Raw genomic sequence first — 21,034 nt, 5'->3', positions numbered from 1 at the left:
GTGTGCAGCAACGAAGACCCAACACAACCAAAAATAAATAAATATTTTTTAAAAAGTAATAGGCATTTTTAACCCACCAGGATCAATCTCACTGAGAGTATGTGTAACTTAAAAAACGTTCAGTACTCAATTTATGGAAGGATATAGTTTTCCATGAACTTACACTGCCATCTACTGGCAGTTACTAAACCCACAGCTAGAGCTTTAAATAAGGGTGTACCTTTCCATCTCTAGGGTGAAATAAATTTTTAAAATCAGTTTTAATCATTTTAAAAAGTACAACAAAATACATACTGAAGTTACACATAATTCTTCATAAAGGAGTATAAAATACTACTGAATAAAATAGAATCTCCAGCTTCAGAACTTCAAAACAAGATTTAATTGGGGAAATAAATCAAGGTAATGGAAAGTTCACATGAAATGTCCTAAATAAAAAAACTGCAGAGAACACTGTCCTTCCTGGTTTATTAGGCATATTTATTGAATCTAAAAAATGTATATTATAGTCATTCACTCAGTAATTAAGTGAACAATTCAATTTTCCAAACTTGTCTATGAAAGTTAGTCTAAGGAGTTTTACTAAGGTATAAAGGACCCATTTTACTTCAAGTTTACTTTACCATTTATATTTCAATAATACTGTATAACTGTATATTCAATTATATAATTGTATACTGTATAACTATATTCAATTATACAATATAACTGTATATTCAACTCCTTTCTTGCAAAACAACATGTAATGGCTATTCTTGTTGAAAATAGCTATCTGCCGCTGCCAATTAAAATCAAGAAAGCCAATCCACTTGTTAGGTATCTAAGATCACAATAAAACTTTAAGCCTCAAAATAGCTTAAATTATACAGTCAAAATTTTTTATGAACTGAAAAAATTTCCAAGTTCAACCACCTTCTCCTGATTTAAATATTTTCTTCTAACAGTTGTAATTTGACCAGGATTGAAAAAGCTTTGTTTCTGCTAATAAAATCTAACCTGGGCAAATGTTGTGACTATTGTAGATAATTTCCTAAATTACTGCCCTTATCCAGCTTTTCTTATGTATGAGTTAAAAGAATTCTTTACTACCCTTAAAGACAAAGCCCTACAAACCATATCTGATACACAATTTTTCACAATATAAATACAGATCCCATTTAAAATGTTACTGTAACATGAAAGGCACTGAAACTGTCTTTTCAGACTTTTTTTTTAAACCCAAATGAGAAAACTAAGCACAACAGTTTATCAACAAGGACCAAAATTGTTGGATTAATTTCTAATAAATGTACAATTAACAGTGACAATTTTGGTTCCAAAGGAGCTAGCTAGAGATAAGTTGTCCAAGATCTATGACACTAAAATGAAACTAGGTAACTTCTTGCAGAGATGAGGTGTGATGGGTGGGGATGGTGAGAGAACGACCAGTTCTTGAAAACCCTCTCTGAACCAAGCACTTTACAAACTTTATCATTTAATTAAAGAACACAGCAACTCCTTAAGTATTATCTTCCCCAACTTTATGATCCAGAAACAGATTCAGGTAGTTGCTCAAGCAAATGTGTGATGGAGTCAGGATTCCAAACCAGGCCTGATTCCAAAGCAATGCTCCTTTCCCTATACCAGTATTTCCCAAAGAGTGGTGCCCACGCTGGAACAAGAGATGATTACAGCTAATTCACCAACTGAAACTTTTTAAGTTAGATTTTAATTTTATGTGTTTTATAAAAATGATACTAGCACAAATCTGTGGTTTTTACGAAAAACAAAAAAGTAATCAAATTTACTGAAAAATATTTTTTAAATAACACTATAGGTGTTATGTAGATTTGGCAAAAATTGTGAAGGGGATTAATAAATGTCAGCAGACATTATAGTATACTGTGATACCTTCTTAGGTATTGGAATACCTAGGAAAAGTATTGGGTTGGCCAAAAAGTTTGTTCGGGTTTTTCTGTAAGATGTTATGGAAAAACCGAAAGAACTTTCTGGCCAAGCCAATACTTGCTTTTATTTTCTTCTCCCAAAATTTAACTGTTTTTAAACAAACAAAAAATGAATTCATGATCATTACAATTACCATTAACTGTTGATCAGCATGTCTGAAAAATACTAACTCTGATACTGTTACCACTGCAAATAATGCCTTCTGGAATTTTTAAAGATAGAACTGTTATTGACTCATTTTTTCCCTTTTCGTGAGAAATCCAGGATTCTCACAAAGAAACATTCTTAATGTAGTCCTTCTATTATTTAGAGCATCTAAGAAAAAAATTCCTTATATTGCCCTGAAATACAAATCAAACTCTTGCTTTCCTTGCCAATTATTCCCCTGTATCACCTTCTGAAACACCTAGTTTTCCAAAAGTATATATGAAATGAAGCATTTTTAGAATCATTTTGCTTTACTAGTAACTGTGAAGCCATTTTTACAATGATAACAGAATTCTAACATTTTTATAATGCTGTTTAGCTTCATTTTTTTCCTAACTTACCTTCACAATTACAGTTAGGTAGTAAACAGATACAAAACTCAAATTTTATACCTGCCTGAGTTAATTAAAAATAAAGAAAGAATCAAAGATACCTTACAGATAATATATTCCAGGACCAAAATCTAGTTTACCCACCACCTCCACCAACAAATTATAGTTGTTTCCCACTAACAACAGCCAAACAATTTAGTACTTCCCGTAGAAATACTCCAATGAAGTTCATGATGATTCTCTTTCTCCACTGAACAGGCCAAGTTTTTTGTAACTCTTTGGGTCTACAGTCACCAGTTTCTAAAGGGCACACAAACCTCTACATGTTCTTTAACTGAATGAGGATCTTGGAATATTTTCATAGTATGGGCAGATTTAACACAAAAAAAATGTCCTCTGGGAAACAGCCTACCTCCCCTTCCTGTGTATGGACAGCCATACACTTTTTGTTGAGACATCTATGCTTCATCCAGTCAGTCTCGTCAAGTACTCAATTTCCATGTTCTTACTCATATTCACTGCACCTGTGCACTGATGTCCAGCTTCAATGGAATCAAATGCACCTGTAACAACCCAGCAAACCTTAATGATTCACTGCCTTCACTCAATAGTCTGACATAGTGAATAGCTACAGAACAAAACTGCAAAGTCCTTTCCATTATAGGTGAAAATGGAAGTCCAGAATTAATTTCCACCTCTTATTTAGGGTCATTCTGGTTTCTTTTAAAACACTAAAACAATTTTTTTCAATGTATATACTGTAGCCTTGACAGTTGAACTAAAATTAAATAAAAACTGATTTTACTCAGTATCTTTCCGTGCAAATAGAGATCTTTATCCTTAGAAAAAACATTTTTCTCATCGATTAAAACTGCAAAGTAAAAAACAAAAATACAGAACACTAAGCACATATTAGGGAAAAAAAATGGAAAAAGATGAGCAAATTAAACCTAAAACCAGCATAAGTAAGGGTATAATAAAGATTAGATTTGGGAACCAATAAAATAGAAAAGAGGGGTGGGGAAATCAACAAATCCAAAACTTGGTCTTCGGAAAAGATTGACAAAAGTGCCAAACCTTTAGCTAGACTGACCAAGAAAAAAAGAAGACTCAAGTTATTAAAATTAAAAATTAAAGAAGAGACATTACTTACTACTGACTGGAAATAAAATGATTATAAAGGAATATGATGAACATATATGCCAATACTGGATAACTTAAATGGACAAATTTCTAGAAACACAAATTTCAGAAACCAAATAAGAAGAAATAGAAGATATAAATAAACCAATAAAAAGTAAAGAGTTTCAACAGGTAATCAAAAACTACCCACAAAGAAAAGTCCAGGCCCAGATAGTTTCATTGGTAAATCCTACCAAATATTTAATACCAATACCAATCTTCACAAACTTTTCAAAAAAAAAAAACAAAACAGGAGAGAACACTTCCCAACTCATTATAAGGCCATTATTACCCTGATATCAAAACCAGACAAAGACATCACAAGAAAACTACAGTCCAGTATCTGTTAGAAATATAGATGCAAAAATCCTTAATAAAATACCAGCAAATTGAACCTAGCAACATATATAAAGAATTATACAGCACAACCAAGTGGGTTTTATCCCACTAATGCAAGGTTGTTTAACATCTGAAAATCAATTAATGTAATATACAGTATCAACAGAATAAAAACAATAAACACATGATCATCTCAATAGACAAAAACCATTTGACTCAATCCAACACCCTTTCACAATAAAAATGCTCAACAAACTAGGAGTAGGAGGGAACTTCCTCAACATTATAAAGGGCATATACAAAAAAATCCATAGTTAACACAATATTTAATGGAGAAAGACTAGATGCTTTCCCACTGAGATCAAGAACAAAACAAAAATGTCAATGCTCATCATTTCTATTCAACACTGACTGGAGGTTCTAGACAGGGTAATTAGTCAAGAAAATGAATAAAAAGGATACAAACTGGAAAGAAAGAAATAAAACTTTCTATTTGCAGATGACAGAAATTCATTACACCAACTATAACAACTAATAAACAAGTTCATCAAGGTTACAGAATATAAGAACAATATACAAAAATCTACCGTATTTTATATACTAGCAATAAAAAAACCTGAAAACTAAATTTAAGAAAAATTCCAATCCAAAAAACACAAAAACACTAATCCAAAAAGATAGATGCACCCCTATGTTCACTGCAGGATTATTTACAATAGCCAAAATATGGAAACAACTTAGATGTCCATCAATGGATGAATGGATAAAGATGTGATGTATATATACAATGGACTATTTACTCAGCCATAATGAAGTCCTGCCATTTGCAACAACATGGATGGACCTCAACATTATGCTAAGTGAAATAAATCAGACAGAGACAAATGTCACATGATTGCACTCATATGTGGAATCTTAAAAAAAATTAAAAAAAAAAAAAAACAAAAAAACTTAAACACAAAGAACAGATTAGTGGTTACCAGAGGGGAAGGCGGTTACGGGGTGGGTGTGAAATGGATGAAGGCGGGGTGGGGGGGTCAACTGTATGGTGATGGATGGTAACTAGGCTTGTAGTGGTGAACAACTTATAGTGTACACAGATGTCAAATTATAATTGGCCCTATGTAAGTTTCAGGATGTACATCTAAAACTATATAATAAAAAAAGAGAAAATACTTCCATCTAGCATAGCATAAAAAAATAAAATACTTAGGAATAAATCTAACAAAAGATGTATAAGACTTATAAACTTAAAACTACAAAAAATTGTTGAAAGAAATTAAAGACAATCTAAATAAATGGAAAATTTCCAATGTTCATAGACTGAAAGACTTAATAGTGTTAAGATGGAAATACTTCCCAAAGTGATCTACAGATTCAATGCAATCCCTATAAAATCCCAGCTGGCTTCTTTGTAGAAGCTGAAAAATTGATCGTAAAATTCATATGGAAATAAAATAAATCTTTAATGGCCAAAAGAATATTAAAAAAAAAAAACTAGGAAGATTCACACTTCCTAATTTCAAAATTTACCCCAAAGCTACAGTAATCAAGACAGCATGATACTAGCCTCAGGACAGACATACAGATCAATGGAACAGAAATGAGAGTCCAGAAGTGAACCCTCACATTTATGATCAATTTACTTTCAACAAGGCTATCAAGACTTTCAATGGAAAAAAAACAACAAATGGTGCTGGGAAACTGGACAAACACATGCAAAAGAATGAAGCTGGGCTCCCACCTCACACCATATACAAAAATGAACGCAAAATGAATCAAAGACTTTAATATAAGAACCAAAAGTATAAAACTCTTAGAAGTAAATACGTGTAAATCTTCATGACCCCGAATTTGGAAATAGGTTTCTTATATACAACACAAAAGCACAAGCAACACAAGGGAAAAAAGATAAAATGGGCTTCATCAAGACACTTTTAAGAAAGTGGAAAGACAATCCACAAAAGGTAGAAAATATTTTCAAATCATATACCTGATAAGAAACTTGTACCTAGAATATATTTAAAAACTTACAACTAATAATGAAGAGACAAATAACCCAATTAAAAACTGGGAGAAGAACCTGAACTGACGTTTCTCCAGGGAAGATATACAAATGGCCAACAAGCACTTGAAATAATGCTCAAAATAATCAGTCATCAAGGAAATGCAAACGAAAACCACAAGGAGATAGACCACTTCACATCCTCTAGGATGGCCATAATCAAATATCATATAATAACAAGTGGATTGTTGGTGAGGATGTATAGAAATCAGAATCCTTATACACTACTTGTGGGAATGTAAAATGGTGAAGGTACTTTGGAAAAGAGTCTTGACAAGTTTTTGAAAAGTTTAAACATGGAGTTACCATTTGACCTAGCAATTCCATCCCGGGTATACGCACCCAAGAGAAATGAAAACATGTACATGCAAAAACTTGTACACAAATGTTCACAGCATTATTCATACCAAAAGGTACAAACAACCAAAATGTCCATCAACTGATAGATAAAATGTAGTATAGCCATACGACTGGACATTATTTGGACATAAAAGGCGATGAAGTACTCATGCTACCACACAGGTCAAAATATTTATGCTGAGAATAAGAAGCTAGAGAAAAAAAGGCCACATATTGTTTGATTCTGTTTGTATTAAATACCCAGAACAGGCAAATCCAGAAACAGAAAGTAGACTAGTGGCTGCCTGACTGGGCGAGTGCAGCGGGCAGATATGAATGGGGTTTCTTTTTCGGGTGATGAAAATTTTCTAAAATTACTGTGGTGATGGTTGCAAAACTCTGAATATACTAAAAATCAGTGAATTTGTAAACTTCAAATAGGTCAATTTTATTGTATGTGAACTGCATCTCAATAAAGCTATTAAGAAAACAACAAAGATACTGGGGGTAAGCTGCTGACGCTAAGTGGTAGAGGCCAAGGACACTGCCAAATATCCTGTGATGCACAGGACAGGCCCTAGAATTACGCAGCCCAACACGTTGGTGACGCAGTTCTTTGCTGTGGGGGGCTGTCCTGTGCACTGAAGAGTGTTCAGCAGCGTCCCCGGGCTCCACCCACATTAGGTATCAGTAGCACACCCACCAGGCTGACAACCAAAACATCTCCAGACATTGCAGAATGTCCCCTGGGGGACAAAATTCCCTCCCCCGCCCCACCTTGAGAAGCACTGCTCAAGAGGAAGAGGACTTTCCAAACTGCTTGTGAAACAATAGGTGAACTTCCACAATAGAAATAAAGATCAGCAAATCTGGTTACATTAAAATTTAGCTTCTTTATGTTTTAAAATAAAATCTCATTAGAAAAGCAAACATAAGAAAAGAAAATATTTAACACTGCCTAATGCTGGTGAGGGCACAGTGAGCCTTTCACACACTTTGGTAATGGCAATACAAATTGATGTTTAACAAGAATAACAAAATGTTCTTACCTTTTACCCATTAATTTATTCTGAGAATTTATGAGACAAAAATCCTAAGTAAAGCTATGTGTACAAAGATATACTTTTTTAACTGCAAAAACTTTGAAAATCAAAGTTCAGTTGGAGGTATGATTTTGATAAAAGACTATGCTGTCGTTAAAAAGAAGATATTGAAGACTACACAATAACACATTAATTGATTGTGAAATTGCTGGGGGGGAAAAAACCAAAATATTTATGGTCAAAATTCACAATTTAAAATGCTGGAGACATTTTTTAAATACTTTTTGACACTTGTACTATATCCTAAGCTAACTTCAAAAGATAATTTTATTTTCATGGTCCTTGACATGGATTATATTTTAAGACTTGGAAGCTTACAAAACTATAATTGTTTATCAGCCTTAACCTCTTTGAAATCCTTCAAGAGTTAAAATGCAGCCCTTAGCTAAAAACAGGACTCACTGCTGATTAGAAATATGCAAATTTTAAAACGCCCTCTAGAGTAATCACAAATATGTGACCAAAATGATTTGAGAAGCATTTCCCATACTTGTACATTTCTTCTCACTGTACTAAGTTCTGACAACTTAAACTCAATTTTCTGCAGCTTAATTCAATTCTCAAAAACACATGGTAAACATTCCTGTTGCATGCTCAAAGATTAACACTAAAGAGATGTCAAAGGTTCACATATAGATGAATGTATTCTCACTGCCTTCTTTAAAACTGCAATTTCCAAGCTTTATAAAATAAAATACCAACAAGTGCTTAACACCTTTAAGATGGTAATTTTGGATCAATATTGGAGAGATTTTTTTTTTAAGTCTATGCCTCTTATGAAAACTGAGAAAGCCAGTGAAAGCCCAGTGATACCTTAAGAGGAACAAATTCTGTAAGGAATTCTGTAAGGAACAAATTCTGTCTTCAGTACTTGCTGTAAGACAGTGTTACAAAAGCACTACTCTATTCTCATTCACATACATGTTCTTTATTATTTCCGACATTTTATCTCATCTTTCTTCTCTGTCACCCTTGCCTAAATGAGTAAGAGAAGAATTTTGGCAAATGCTAATTTAAATAACCTACAAAAATTACTGGTAGGCACTGCTACATGTTTTCATATGAATCAATCACTATCAAAAAAAATCAACAGAAAAAAATCAACTGCAGAAAAAAATTGATAACAGTACCATTGCAATCAAATAAAGCATACTACAGACATCAAATAATTGTTAGGTTTTGTTTGTTTGTTTGTTTGTTTTAATGTAAATGACACTTTTTACTATTCGGGTACTATAGGTCTCTTTCTCGAAGTGGGGATCTGCCCAATTGGCATGGAGACTGGGTGCACCAATGGTAGGAACAGAGGACAGAAGTTCTGTTAGCCATCCTCAGCCACTCCCCTCTAGATATTATCAGTTGTCCCTTTTAGTTTATGAAACCTGCTGCCAAAGGAAGAAAGTGTCAGTTATACCTAACACTGACTTTTTTCAATATTTTATTATTCACAATTATTACTAATTTACAAATAATTATGGGTCAAAACTAAATAAACATAAAGTGATATAGGTTTAACTAAAAATATTTTAGCATTTTTAATAAAATCTTTTCCTTATCCACTAGTAACTTTCAAAAACTGATTACAGAAATGAACACAAGATTTTAGACCTTAAGAAATAAGAAGCAATGCTTGGAAATAGAAGTATAATTATTTTCTATTAACTTTTAATTTTCTAATTAGCTCTCTAATATAAAACCAAGTCTATTTCCTAATTTTAAAAAGCAGAAAGTGATTCTCTTCATTTGAAAACTAGCTAAAACTACATTAAAATGTAGCCTATTAGTTAAAACTAACAGTGCCAAATGACATGTTACTGTTGCAGTAACAATTTTCCATGCTCTAACTTTATTTTATTTTATTTATTTATTTTTTTGTGTGATACGCGGGCCTCTCACTGTTGTGGCCTCTCCCGTTGCGAAGCACAGGCTCCGGACGCTCAGGCTCAGCGGCCACAGCTCACGGGCCCAGCCGCTCCGCGGCATGTGGGATCTTCCCGGACCGGGGCACGAACCCGTGTCCCCTACATCGGCAGGCGGACTCTCAACCACTGCGCCACCAGGGAAGCCCCAAGCTCTAACTTTTAAAGCAAGCATAACGAATTTAAAAATCCGCAGTCATACCATAAAATAACAGATAATCATCAAATAGTTAGATATAGACCTCTGGTGACAATAGGTCAAACTTAAAATCCCACTACAAAAGTATACCCATTAAAAACAACAACCTTTATTTTAGTGCTTTCATAAACCCTTTACTCGGTAAATTTCAGATTGACATTTCCTTTGATACTACTTATAGTACATGCATACAATTTCAGTTCATCTATTATTAGACTAAGGTGCTCACTATTACTAGAATAGAGAAAATGATTGAATCATAGCATATTATTTACATGGAAATCCTTCTGTAATAATTAAGTTAGTAAAAAAGACTACAGCAAATTGAATAAAGACCAAATTTTACCTTTTCTGTATTGTAATATAAAGATTTCAAAGTAGTAAACAAGGGTGGGCAGCCTTTACTGAAGTTAACCCTCAGGAACTTATCCATTAGTTCTCTAAATTTTTCACCTAGAAACAAAAGTGTACTTTGTTATACTTCGACTGATGCAAACAGTTCGCAAAATTATTTCATAAATAAAAATAAAACTCCTTCAGAAACAATGATTCCCCTATCCAATGTTTAAACCCCAAAAGTCAGTCAGCATTATTTGTTACCGCCAAAAAGCATAACACCAAATATCTCGGTTCGGTTGGCAAGTGTATTTTCCCTAGATGCAGATTCAAAGTATCTTCAAGGAACACTTCAAAAGATAGATAAACAAAATGACTGTGCAGCTTTGAGGAAAAGTAACGTACTATCTATTCTGAATACAGTCCCCATAGGAAGTACCTTTCCTAATCTCACTGACCAGCAGAGGCTCAATGCTACTATCTCAATCCTACATCTCAGAAGGCACTCTGCAAACTATATAAGGATTCTACTGTAACCAGCACTATATTTAAGTAGCAGTCAAAATATCTTTTTAAACGCTAACACGGTATTTACAAATGTTTTCCGAATCAACTAGTGATTTATTTCAACAGTCATTCATTCCACAATCATCTACCAAGCACCTACTATGTGCCAGGCATTGTTCCAGGTATCCAGGATATAGCCGTGATTAAAACAAAAAAATTGTTTTTAATTCTGCCCTCATGGAAATTATTAACATTCTAGTGGGTGAGATAGACAGTAAGTAAAATAACATCCATAAGACATCAGACAGAGCCCTGAGGCATGCTAACATTAGAATTAAATAAATACCCTATTTGTAACATCAAGTAAATAAATCTCCTATTATTGCTAAACCCTTACCAAAAAGTTTCAGTGTCACTTTTTAAAAGCAGAAAAAATTGAAAAAATTAATTTTAAATACAAAAGCTCTAACTTTTTGACAATAAGGGTTAATATGTAAGGACATGGATTTGCCCACTCAAAAGAAAAAAAAAAGATACACATATGTCATGAATGTTTTAAGCTAAAGTAAGACTACTGAAATGACCTTTCTTAAGGTTTCTTTATGAATCACATTTCACCAAAATACTCAACAACCCAAGTGGTTATTGTTATTTGTTGTGACTGACACTACTGAACAAAACATGCATACTCAACACATTACAGATATCATAAATATTAAGAGGAGAAATTTAAATTTTATTGAGTGAAAATTTTATCTAATATAAAAACAGGATCAACATTTGTTACCTCAACTTACTACGAAGACTGTTTTCAGATGATCTCTAATCTTGATAACAGAGGAAGTGCTGGAAAGATTTGATCTCTAAAACTACTTTTGAATTTTAAGGAAGTAATCATGTATATTCAACCCAGTGTGGTATTTTGTGTTCCTTCGGTATACTTTGTATATAATCTTTTGAAAATCACAGATTATCAGGACTGCACAAAATTTCACTCTGGGTTAAATATACATCATTACTTCCTTAAAAATTAAAAAGTTTCAGAGATCAAATCTTTCCAGCACTTTCTCTGATATAAAGCAAAGGTTAACAGTATTGTGGCAGGCAGTCAGGGATGTGACACTGTCCACTAAAAGCCTCAATTTCTCCACTGTAAGATGATGGTAACACCACCAGCCTCAAGAGTACTCTTTCATGACTCACACAAGATGAAAAGTAAACAGCATAAGCACACAGTAACCACTCAATAAATGTCTATTATTTACACCTTGACATCTGATAGCTACTGCATTTCTATAGTTAAGAAAGTTTTCCACATTTGCTATCATCATCTACTGAGAAAACATGCATTTTATCTTCATGTCAGACGCTACTCTGAACTCCTCTTCAACTTTCTCAATCTATTTAGATCATACTGGCAATTCTACTTAAAAGACAATGTACTCAGCTCTCAAGTATCCACTATATTACAAGCCTCTTCTCCCATTAAACTTTTATTTCAACTGTGCAGCCAGCTATGATAAAGAATGAGGAAGGTCTTCCATACCGATATAGGACTGAATTCCAGATACACAGTTAAGTGAAAAGGAAAACAAGGTGCAGAACAATCTATGTCACTTCTGTACAAAAGGTGGAGGAAAAAGGAAAACTATACATAAACCCTCAAACACATACTTTTGCTTGTATATGCACAATGTATTTCTGGAAGAGTTAAACCATCTACTAGTAACAATGGCTGTCTCTGGGGAAGTAAACTTGGTGGCCAGAGGACAGAGACACAGAAAAGACTTTTCAGTTAAAACCTGTTTTGCACCCTTTTATTCAGAACTGTATGAATGCACTGCCTAAACCAGAAGCCTACACAGTTACTCAACTGCTCAGTCACACACTATATCCCCAAATTACTTACTATTTACCCATCTCATAATTTTTTTCTTTACATATAAGAAAAACTGTTTCACAAAAATAAATAACCTCCCTTCTTCCTAACTATTTTAAAATAATTCTTTAGTACCCCCATAGTCTTTCCTTTAGGGGGAAAAAAAAGCTATCAATCATTATGTGCCTGACTCAGCCATAAAAAGGAACAAAATTGGGTCATTTGTAGAGACATGGATGGATCTAAAGACTGTCATACAGAGTGAAGTAAGTCAGAAAGAGAAAAACAAATATCATATATTAATGCATATATGTGGAACCTAGAAAAATGGTACAGATGAACCGGTTTGCAGGGCAGAAATAGAGACACAGATGTAGAGAACAAACATATGGACACCAAAGGGGGAAAGTGGGGAAGGGCTGGTGGTGGTGGGATGAACTGGGAGATTGGGATTGACATATATACACTAATATGTATAAAATGCATAACTGATAAGAACCTGCTGTATAAAAAAATAAAATTCTAAAATTAAAAAAAAAATCATTATGTGCCTGTTTAGCACTGCAGCTTGTAAAACAAGTTATCTGACTACAGAGATGCTATGCTAATTCTTCACTAGATGTAGTACAGATTCACCTAAAAACTGATATCCCAAAAAACACCGCTAAAATAATGAACATAAATAGCAAGATCAGACTGTATCTGATAGCCTGGGAATTTACTCTAAATAATGGTGCATGTTTTCACTACAAAAAAGAAATGATAATCATGTGACCTAATGGAGGTGTTAGCTAACACTACAGTGATAATAATATTGGAATATATAAATGTATCAATCAATACATCATACACCTTAAACTTACACATTGTATGTCAACTATATCTCAATAAAAAATAAAAACAATCCAATGAAACAAAAATAAAATAGGAGCAAAATGGGATTAGCATTCTCGTTTAATACTCTGGATTATCTCCTTCCCTCTTTCTCCCTCCTTGGCCAGTGAAGACTAATAGATCACGATGAATTTAAACTAGCTATTTTGAAAAGTACTGTTTTCACAGCACTTAATATTTCAGGCTGTTGGAGAATCTCCCCAGGACTTTGGCTGTTCACTAATCTGTAGGTAATAAACATTTTTATCTAAAAACCAGTAAGCCTTTTTCAAAACTTGCATTCTCAAGTTCCATCATGTTTCTCGAGAAAGATCTTATTGCCTTTGATAAAGCTAAGATACCTTTCTTATTACACATAAAAATATTTCTAAACACGCGAAAACACTTCATGAAGTATTCAGCTGTTGCACAGGTACAATTAAGTAGTTGCACAATTTTATATATGGTCCCCAGAGCTTTGTAAATACATGTATGTTAGAACCTCAAATGACGCTGACCTTGAAGCCCAAGCCGTCAATACCCCTCAACTGAGGCCTAGCTTGTACAAAGATCCTTTTAGCGTTTCAAAGACAATGTCCTAGAGGGTCCAGAATGATCCCACTTTTACCCAAATCACACTTTACATTCAAAAACTGGCTCCAGGTTATCTTTCAGTAAAAATATACTTCCTACCTTATACACAAAAGGCCACCTATGGTATGATTCCAATTATACAAAATGTCCAAAACCAGCAAGTCCACAGGTACAGAAAGTTAGGTTAGTGGTTGCCTGGTGCAGGGGTTAGGGGCTGGGAGTGACTGCTAATGGACATGAGTTTTCTTTTCGGAGTGACAAAAATTTCCTGAAACCAGGGAGTGATGATGGTTGCGCAACTCTCTGAGCACATTAAAACACTGAGTTGCACACTTTAAAAAGTGCATTTTATGGTATGTGAGTTATATTTCAACAGGCTGCTATTTTTTTTAAAAAGGAGATACAGAAATGTGAGCTCGAGCATCTTCCAGAAAACGCTTTTACTAGGGAAATGCTCCCCTCTGCACAGTACATCCCACCTTGCAAATTCACAACTCATATACTGAAAGTTCTAGGAAGTCCTGCAGAAGCCTGATTGTTGTATTTAACCAAAAGTTTCCCAAACTCATTTGAATGAAGAATATCTCAGTACACAGGCATCCTCCCCACCAAGCCTATTAACATCCACTGGGACTTAATGTTCCCTGGAAAACATTAGGAAATCTGCCTACTTCACAAAGCTGAAACAAAACAGGGAGGATCAGAATACTATTCATCATTTACATAAATGAAAGGCACTATTTATTTTTAAATAAATTTGTATCTACTGTCTAACCCAGTACACTTCTAAGAGGTATTTCATGTATTTTTACAGTCAGTCAAATAAAAAGCTTTTAATTTCCATTAATCTTTTGATAAAAAGAAAATAACACAATTATTTAAACAACATATACATAACAAATAAATAACTGATCACTCCCACCCCCAAGACTGGTGTAGATGTAAACTCTATTCCAGAAACAAGTTTTTAAAATGTGAATGGTGTTGAGTAATTTCAACAAGTATTATTAGTGTTACAAAAGATATCCTAATATTACCTGGGACAAGATTCAAAGGTAATCTTCTAGGTGAAATTGCTCTGGGGTGCTGCTTACTAATTTCTTCATAAATTTGAAGCCTCTCTTCTAAAGTGCCTATTATCAGTAAATATGCGTCAGATTCAAAGCATCAAAACTTTTATCTATGATAAAATGCTAATAAACTTTAAAAATTATGTTATAAATTAAAAATCACATTATCAATATTAAAGCTGCTCTCAATTTTTGTAAGAATGACATTAAAAACTCTGTGGCAATGAAATAATCATTAAATCACCATTTTAAACCCAAAGTCCAGAGAAAACCAAAATGTCACCACTCAAATCATATACACACAAGACAGACTCAAGATACACTGCACTTCTCTGATATTCCTGCATGCACAACCCATGAAAAAGAAAATGTTCCTTTATAACGTATCTTACATAAATCCTCTAACCCAATATAACCCACATAAACCCAACAAAAGTCTATAATGCCTATAGATAGGCTTAAAGAAGCAATAGTTTTAGGGTCATGAATGCAATATTTTAAAAGATGAACTCAGTTTCTAAGGAGGCTTGACACTTAAAATCTTCAATGAAACTCTATTACAAAGAACTCCATTAGTTCATGTCCCTGTCCAGGTGCCAAAAAAAAGAACCCCATTAGAATAGACTTTTAAAGTGTCAATTACTTCTCCCAAATATTATGATATAAAATATACTTATAACAGAAAGTTATATCTTCCCTGTCAAGACCAACCTAATTTTATAGTACTAAATACAGGATCTATATGTAAACTACATTAACAATCTGCAGAACCGGATCTGGGTCTAGTTTATTATTCTAAAATAATATCCAGCATAATTTACAAAGAGAAATTACATGCATTATTTTACATAAGCAATAAGATAACTTACAGCAGAATTTTTAAGAAAAAGCAAACCCATTTTTAAACTATAAGGTTCTAGGTGGATTTTAATTCGAACCACAGAAATATAATTATTATAAAAATAACCCTTGGTGCTAGCAATCAAGCCACCGTAAATGCAGTGTTCAGTATCAAGATTATAAACACAGCACTTTAAAAAGTAAAGTCCGATTTTGTTTAGACTCCTTCCTTCCCCCAGTAATACACTTTGGAGCTCCAATGTGGTTGAATTTTAAAAACTGGGATATGTGAAAAATTATTTTCACGTTCTGTTAATGATTTGGAGACTTCATGAACTATTAAGGACCCTTATACTAAAATCTACAAGAAGCCTATTGCGTATTTTTAAAAAGCAGTTCTCATATTTATACCTAATCTTAGAGAATGAGACGAACTATGAGTATAAAAAACATTTTCCCACTAACCCAGATAAAACAAGTCTTATAAATGTAGTTACATTAAGACAAAAACCAAACCATTTCAATGCCCTATTTGAAGTCACAAGTTGGAGCTCCAGAACCTACCATGGGGGAGAAAAGGTCCTAAGGAACCTAAAAAAATAGTTTTATAATCAATATATTTTATAGTAAGCATGGATCCTGATATATGGAACATATTACGTTCATTTTACTAAAGCAGTTAAGTGATTAACATGCCAGTAACTGGTAGTTTAAAGAAAAATCAGTTATCTCTCATTTCCAACCTTTAGACACAATGACTTTTGTCCTGTTTTTTTTTAAAGACAGACTATTGATCTAATCAATATTTTAATTTTCATTACTTTCTTAAAAACAATTATTTAAGGAACTTTTTTTAATAATTTGTGATATAAAAATTTAAATACACACCGAAAACCTGGATTCATGTATACAAGTAATTAAGATACAACAAATAAATTTTTCTCATAGCTCTTCCTACTATAAATGAATATGGGTAGCTACCTACTTACCATACTTTTTAAATTTAAAAATTCTGCTGTTTCAACACCTTCGAGTTTCATAATTATTTCATATAAGTTTCATAATTATTTCAGCCATATATTTACTTACCCATGACTAAATATGATTTTAGCAATATTAAAGATATTTATTTATGAGAATATTAGGGAAAATTTAGAATAATATTCTAGATTTCTGAAAAGGGTCAAGGTTATCAAATTTCAAAAGACGATGTATACAATTTATTCTACACAAATTAGCCTAGTTTGAAAGTAAAAGAATAGTTTTTATGCCGATGCTATATACAACGTACTCTCAGCAACATTTCTTTGGCCCAATTCTTATTCTTAGAGATTGACAGTAACAGTCCTCTAATTCTTTAAAAATACTAAATAATTATGACATTTCCCAGAAAGGGAATGCCCATTTTCTTCCCCACCACTCTAGTTAGTGTAAATTGGTAACATTTTAATGGATCAAGAAACCTAAAATAATCTGTAAGCATTTATCACTTAAATATAAATATCTGAATTCATTTTCACTCCCATGTTTAACCTGTAATCTTCCTAAATGGAAACATGAATGCTAAAACTAAAAATATGCATCCTCAAATATTCTTACAACTTTATATTTTACTATACTTCAAACAGTAGCTAAGGGCTTCCCTGGTGGCACAGTGGTTGAGAATCCACCTGCCAACGCAAGGGAGACGGGTTCGATCTCTGGTCCGGGAAGATCCCACATGCCGCGGAGCAACTAAGCCCGTGCGACACAACTACTGAGCCTGCACTCCAGAGCCCGCGAGCCACAACTACTGAAGCCCGCACGCCTAGAGTCCGTGCTGCGCAACAAGAGAAGCCCCTGCTCACCTCAACTAGAGAAAAAGCCCACGCGCAGCAACGAAGACCCATCGCAGCCAAAAATAAATAATTAAAAAAAAAAAGAACACTAGCTAAGAGAAGGTAGGAGAAAAATCATTACATACTAAGCTGTAGAGCTTTTTCCAAGCCTTCATAGTAACACCAATTTTCTGCATTCCGATCAATCAAGTTTTTGAATACTTCGCTCGCTTCTTTTAATCGTCCCAATTTCAACAGCATTTCCCCTAAAATTAAGTTTAAATGTCACATTCATTTTGCTTAAACATTAAATACCTTTCTAATTCCAGAGATTTCACTAAGCATTATTAGTATAATAGATGTTTATGAAAGACAACGGTATGGTGCTTCCCTTTAGGGCTTGTTGCAGTTTAAATAACTAAACATAGATTAATTCACAGCTTGTCTTCAGAAATGAACCTTCACTTACACATTCTATTATACTAACATTCATTTTTGGCTCCCTCCCACACTGTATATATGATATTAACTTGTTAGTAAAAAATCTTTGCATTACGCACATTTTTGTACACCGTTTAAAGTAACTAAGGTTACCTTAGATATAGATTGGTAAATAATTCTAATGAAATATCCCTGCCTTCCTACTGCAAGATTTTTAATGTACTTTTCCTAATCAATTCTTATGTTAAACAATTCTCCATTCAATTCTCTTACTGTCCTTTCCAGGTCACTAAAACTGGAGAAGTTTAACTCACAAAACAATAACACTAAATACCACTTCGCAGCAAGAAGCTACACAAACCATGTTCACAGGGGGGTCACCTCTAAGACTCAATTTCTTTTACTAAGCCATACAAATTGCAAGTGGGTATGGGAAATGAGAATCTAAATTTCTCAGATAGGGACTTCCCTGGCGGTCCAGTGGTTAAGACTCCACACTTCCACTGCAGGGGGTGCGGGTTCAATCCCTTGTGGGGGAACTAAGATCCTGCAAGCTGCACGGCGCAGCCAAAATAAATAAATAACAAACTTTTCAGATAAAATGGAAAGCACACCTAATCAAGATAAAAGGGAGCATCTCAAAAAATATATCTCGACTTTCTATCCCTAAGCTTTCCCATTCCCTACAGAATCTGTTTCAAACAACCCTTTGAAATGTCTTCAGTCATACATACTATTTCAGCTTTCATCATCATCATATTACAGTGATTATTATATATATCATTTTACTATTTATTTTATTATACTGTATATTACTCAAGCTCTACAGTAAGACTAACTAGGTGTAACTACCAGTTTTACCACTTTCTAGCTTTGTGACTGAATAACTTACAAAACTTCCAATTTCCATTTCCTTACCTGCAAAGTATCAACTACATCAGTCTGTTTTTATGATAATCAACTGAAATAATGTACTTAAAACGGTCAGCACACTACTTGGTACAAAGTGAACACACATATACATTTACTAGTTAAAACCATAAACAGTACATTAAACTTAAACTATACTTGAATTCAAAAAATAATAAAAGGAGAAAAAAAGAACTATGATCGTGCCCCATTCCTCCACAAGAGTAGAGGATAGCAGTTAAAAGGATTCATGAAAAGACATGAAAGAACCTTAAATGCATATTGCTAAGTGAAAGAAGCCAATCTGAAAAGGCTACATACTGTATGCTTCCACCTCTAATACATTCTGTAAAAGGCACAACTATGGAGATAGTAAAAGGATTACTGGTTGCCAAGGGTTGGGGGCAAGGAGAAACAGGCAGAGCAGAGGATTTTTAGGGCAGTGAAACTACTCTGTATGATACTATAATGGTAGTATGTTAAATGTCATTATACATTTTTTAAAACCTAGAGGGTATACAACACCAAGAATGAACCCAAATATAAACTACAGGCTTGGGGGGATGGGGGGTGAGGGTAGGAGGAACTGTGCATGTGCAGGGACAGAGGGTATATAGGAAATCTTTGTACCTTCCACTCAGTTTTGCTGTGAACCTAGAACTGCTCTAAAAAATAAAGTCTATTTAAATTTAAAAAAAAAAAAAGTAAAGGCTCTGAAGTCAGAAAGATATTTTTAGAAATTAACTCTACCTCCTGAAAGGCTGGGCAACTTGGGCAAGTCCTTAACCTCTCTTAGTTTCTTCAAATATAAAAAGGGACAATCAGTAATACCCATGTTAGAGGTGCTAAAAATTAAGTGAAATTAAGCAGTTTAAGCAGTTACCATACTGTGAAACACAGAAGAGTAAATAAACCTTAGCTAGTATTTTTAAGCTTTAGAAGTCCTGCAACTACATGAGATTTTAGTTTTAAACTAATTATTTATTTAGATGGACATTCTATTTAATATGGTATTGCTCAGGAAATGGGTAATTGATGAGCAAAGCTATGTATAAAAAAGAAAATTTGTTTGACTTTGTTGAAAAACATTCTTAACAAACTATTTCTCAGAATCCTGTCTTCTTAATTAGCCCATAATGAAAATAAATGAATCTTGCTTTCACAAGGATCCCAAGTGTCATTTCCTCTTCTCATTTTACTATATATGGAGATAAATACTGGGGGAGGGGGTTGAATATGAAGGCAGTATAACATACTGCTTAAGAAAATGGAATCTGGAGTCAAAATCCCTGCACTCAAATCCAGCACTACCCAGATTACTTAGCTGTGTGACTCTGGGCAAGTCACTTACCTCTCTGTTCCTCAGTTCCTGATCTCTAAAATGGATGTAACAACTACATCATAGGGTTGTTATGAAGATTACATTAATTTTATTATTAAGCCATTACATTAATTAATAATGGCTTAATAATAAAGTGTTGAGAACATTGCCTGATATATAGTAAGTCTCATTTAAGTGTTCAGACATAATAAAGTATATAGGTTTTATTCTTTTCTTTAACTGAAGCCAATAAAAAAGAAAAAGCAGTTCAACTTACCTTTAATTTCTTCCACCAAAAGTTTATCACATATCTGTTTCTCATAAGTTTCTATATGTTCCAAAGATTCCTGAAATAGATCTGCCTCCCTCATCACTTGATTCTGGTACAGTATCAGTTCACTATATTCATAGTCTATTTTGTTGGGAGAAACCTGAAAAAAATAACCAAATTATCTTACTTATATAATAATATAAAGCAGTTACAGATCTTTAATTTAATTGCTTTCTCAGGACAGTCATTCACACAGACTTTAAAAAGCAACCCACAAGCAGTTACAAATAGAAGAGTGATTAACAGCAAAGAAGATTAATATATTCTTTAAAACAAAAAAAGGAGTGGGGACTTCTGCCTACAGAAAAGTGAAGAGGTTAGCAAATCCTATTACCAAAGGAAAGTCTAACAATGATTAAAATCCTAAAGAATCTTCCAAAAAAAACCTACTAGAACCCATAAAGGAGTTTAGCAAGGTGACAGAATACAAGATCAATATATGAAAATCAATTATACTTCTATATACTAGGAAAGAACAACCCAA

At 33.6% G+C, this 21,034-nt stretch overlaps 1 protein-coding gene across 8 annotated transcripts in view; it reads right to left on the bottom strand.

Moving 5' to 3' along the window:
- NAA16 (N-alpha-acetyltransferase 16, NatA auxiliary subunit) overlaps window positions 1–21,034 on the bottom strand; it is an 80,836-nt gene that overhangs the window by 44,209 nt on the left and 15,593 nt on the right. For 6 of the 8 annotated variants that reach the window (XR_014298066.1, XR_014298067.1, XM_082675702.1 and 3 more), the window contains 4 exons: window positions 20,497–20,650; window positions 17,695–17,814; window positions 14,859–14,954; window positions 9,979–10,085 (listed from right to left, as the gene is read on the bottom strand). Coding sequence is in view for 6 of the 8 variants with exons in the window: in XM_082675702.1 (XP_082531828.1) it covers window positions 9,979–10,085; window positions 14,859–14,954; window positions 17,695–17,814; window positions 20,497–20,650 (477 nt within the window). In the remaining 2 variants the exon portion in view is untranslated. The remainder of the gene's footprint in view (window positions 1–9,978; window positions 10,086–14,858; window positions 14,955–17,694; window positions 17,815–20,496; window positions 20,651–21,034) is intronic. The other 2 variants (XM_082675700.1, XM_082675704.1) reach the window with 2 other exon arrangements.

This window comes from Grampus griseus, assembly GCF_964374135.1.
Source record: "Grampus griseus genome assembly, chromosome: 18".
Lineage (NCBI taxonomy): Eukaryota > Metazoa > Chordata > Mammalia > Artiodactyla > Delphinidae > Grampus > Grampus griseus.
Note: the sequence above shows the minus strand (reverse complement) of the source record. Positions and strands in the feature narration are given on the sequence as shown.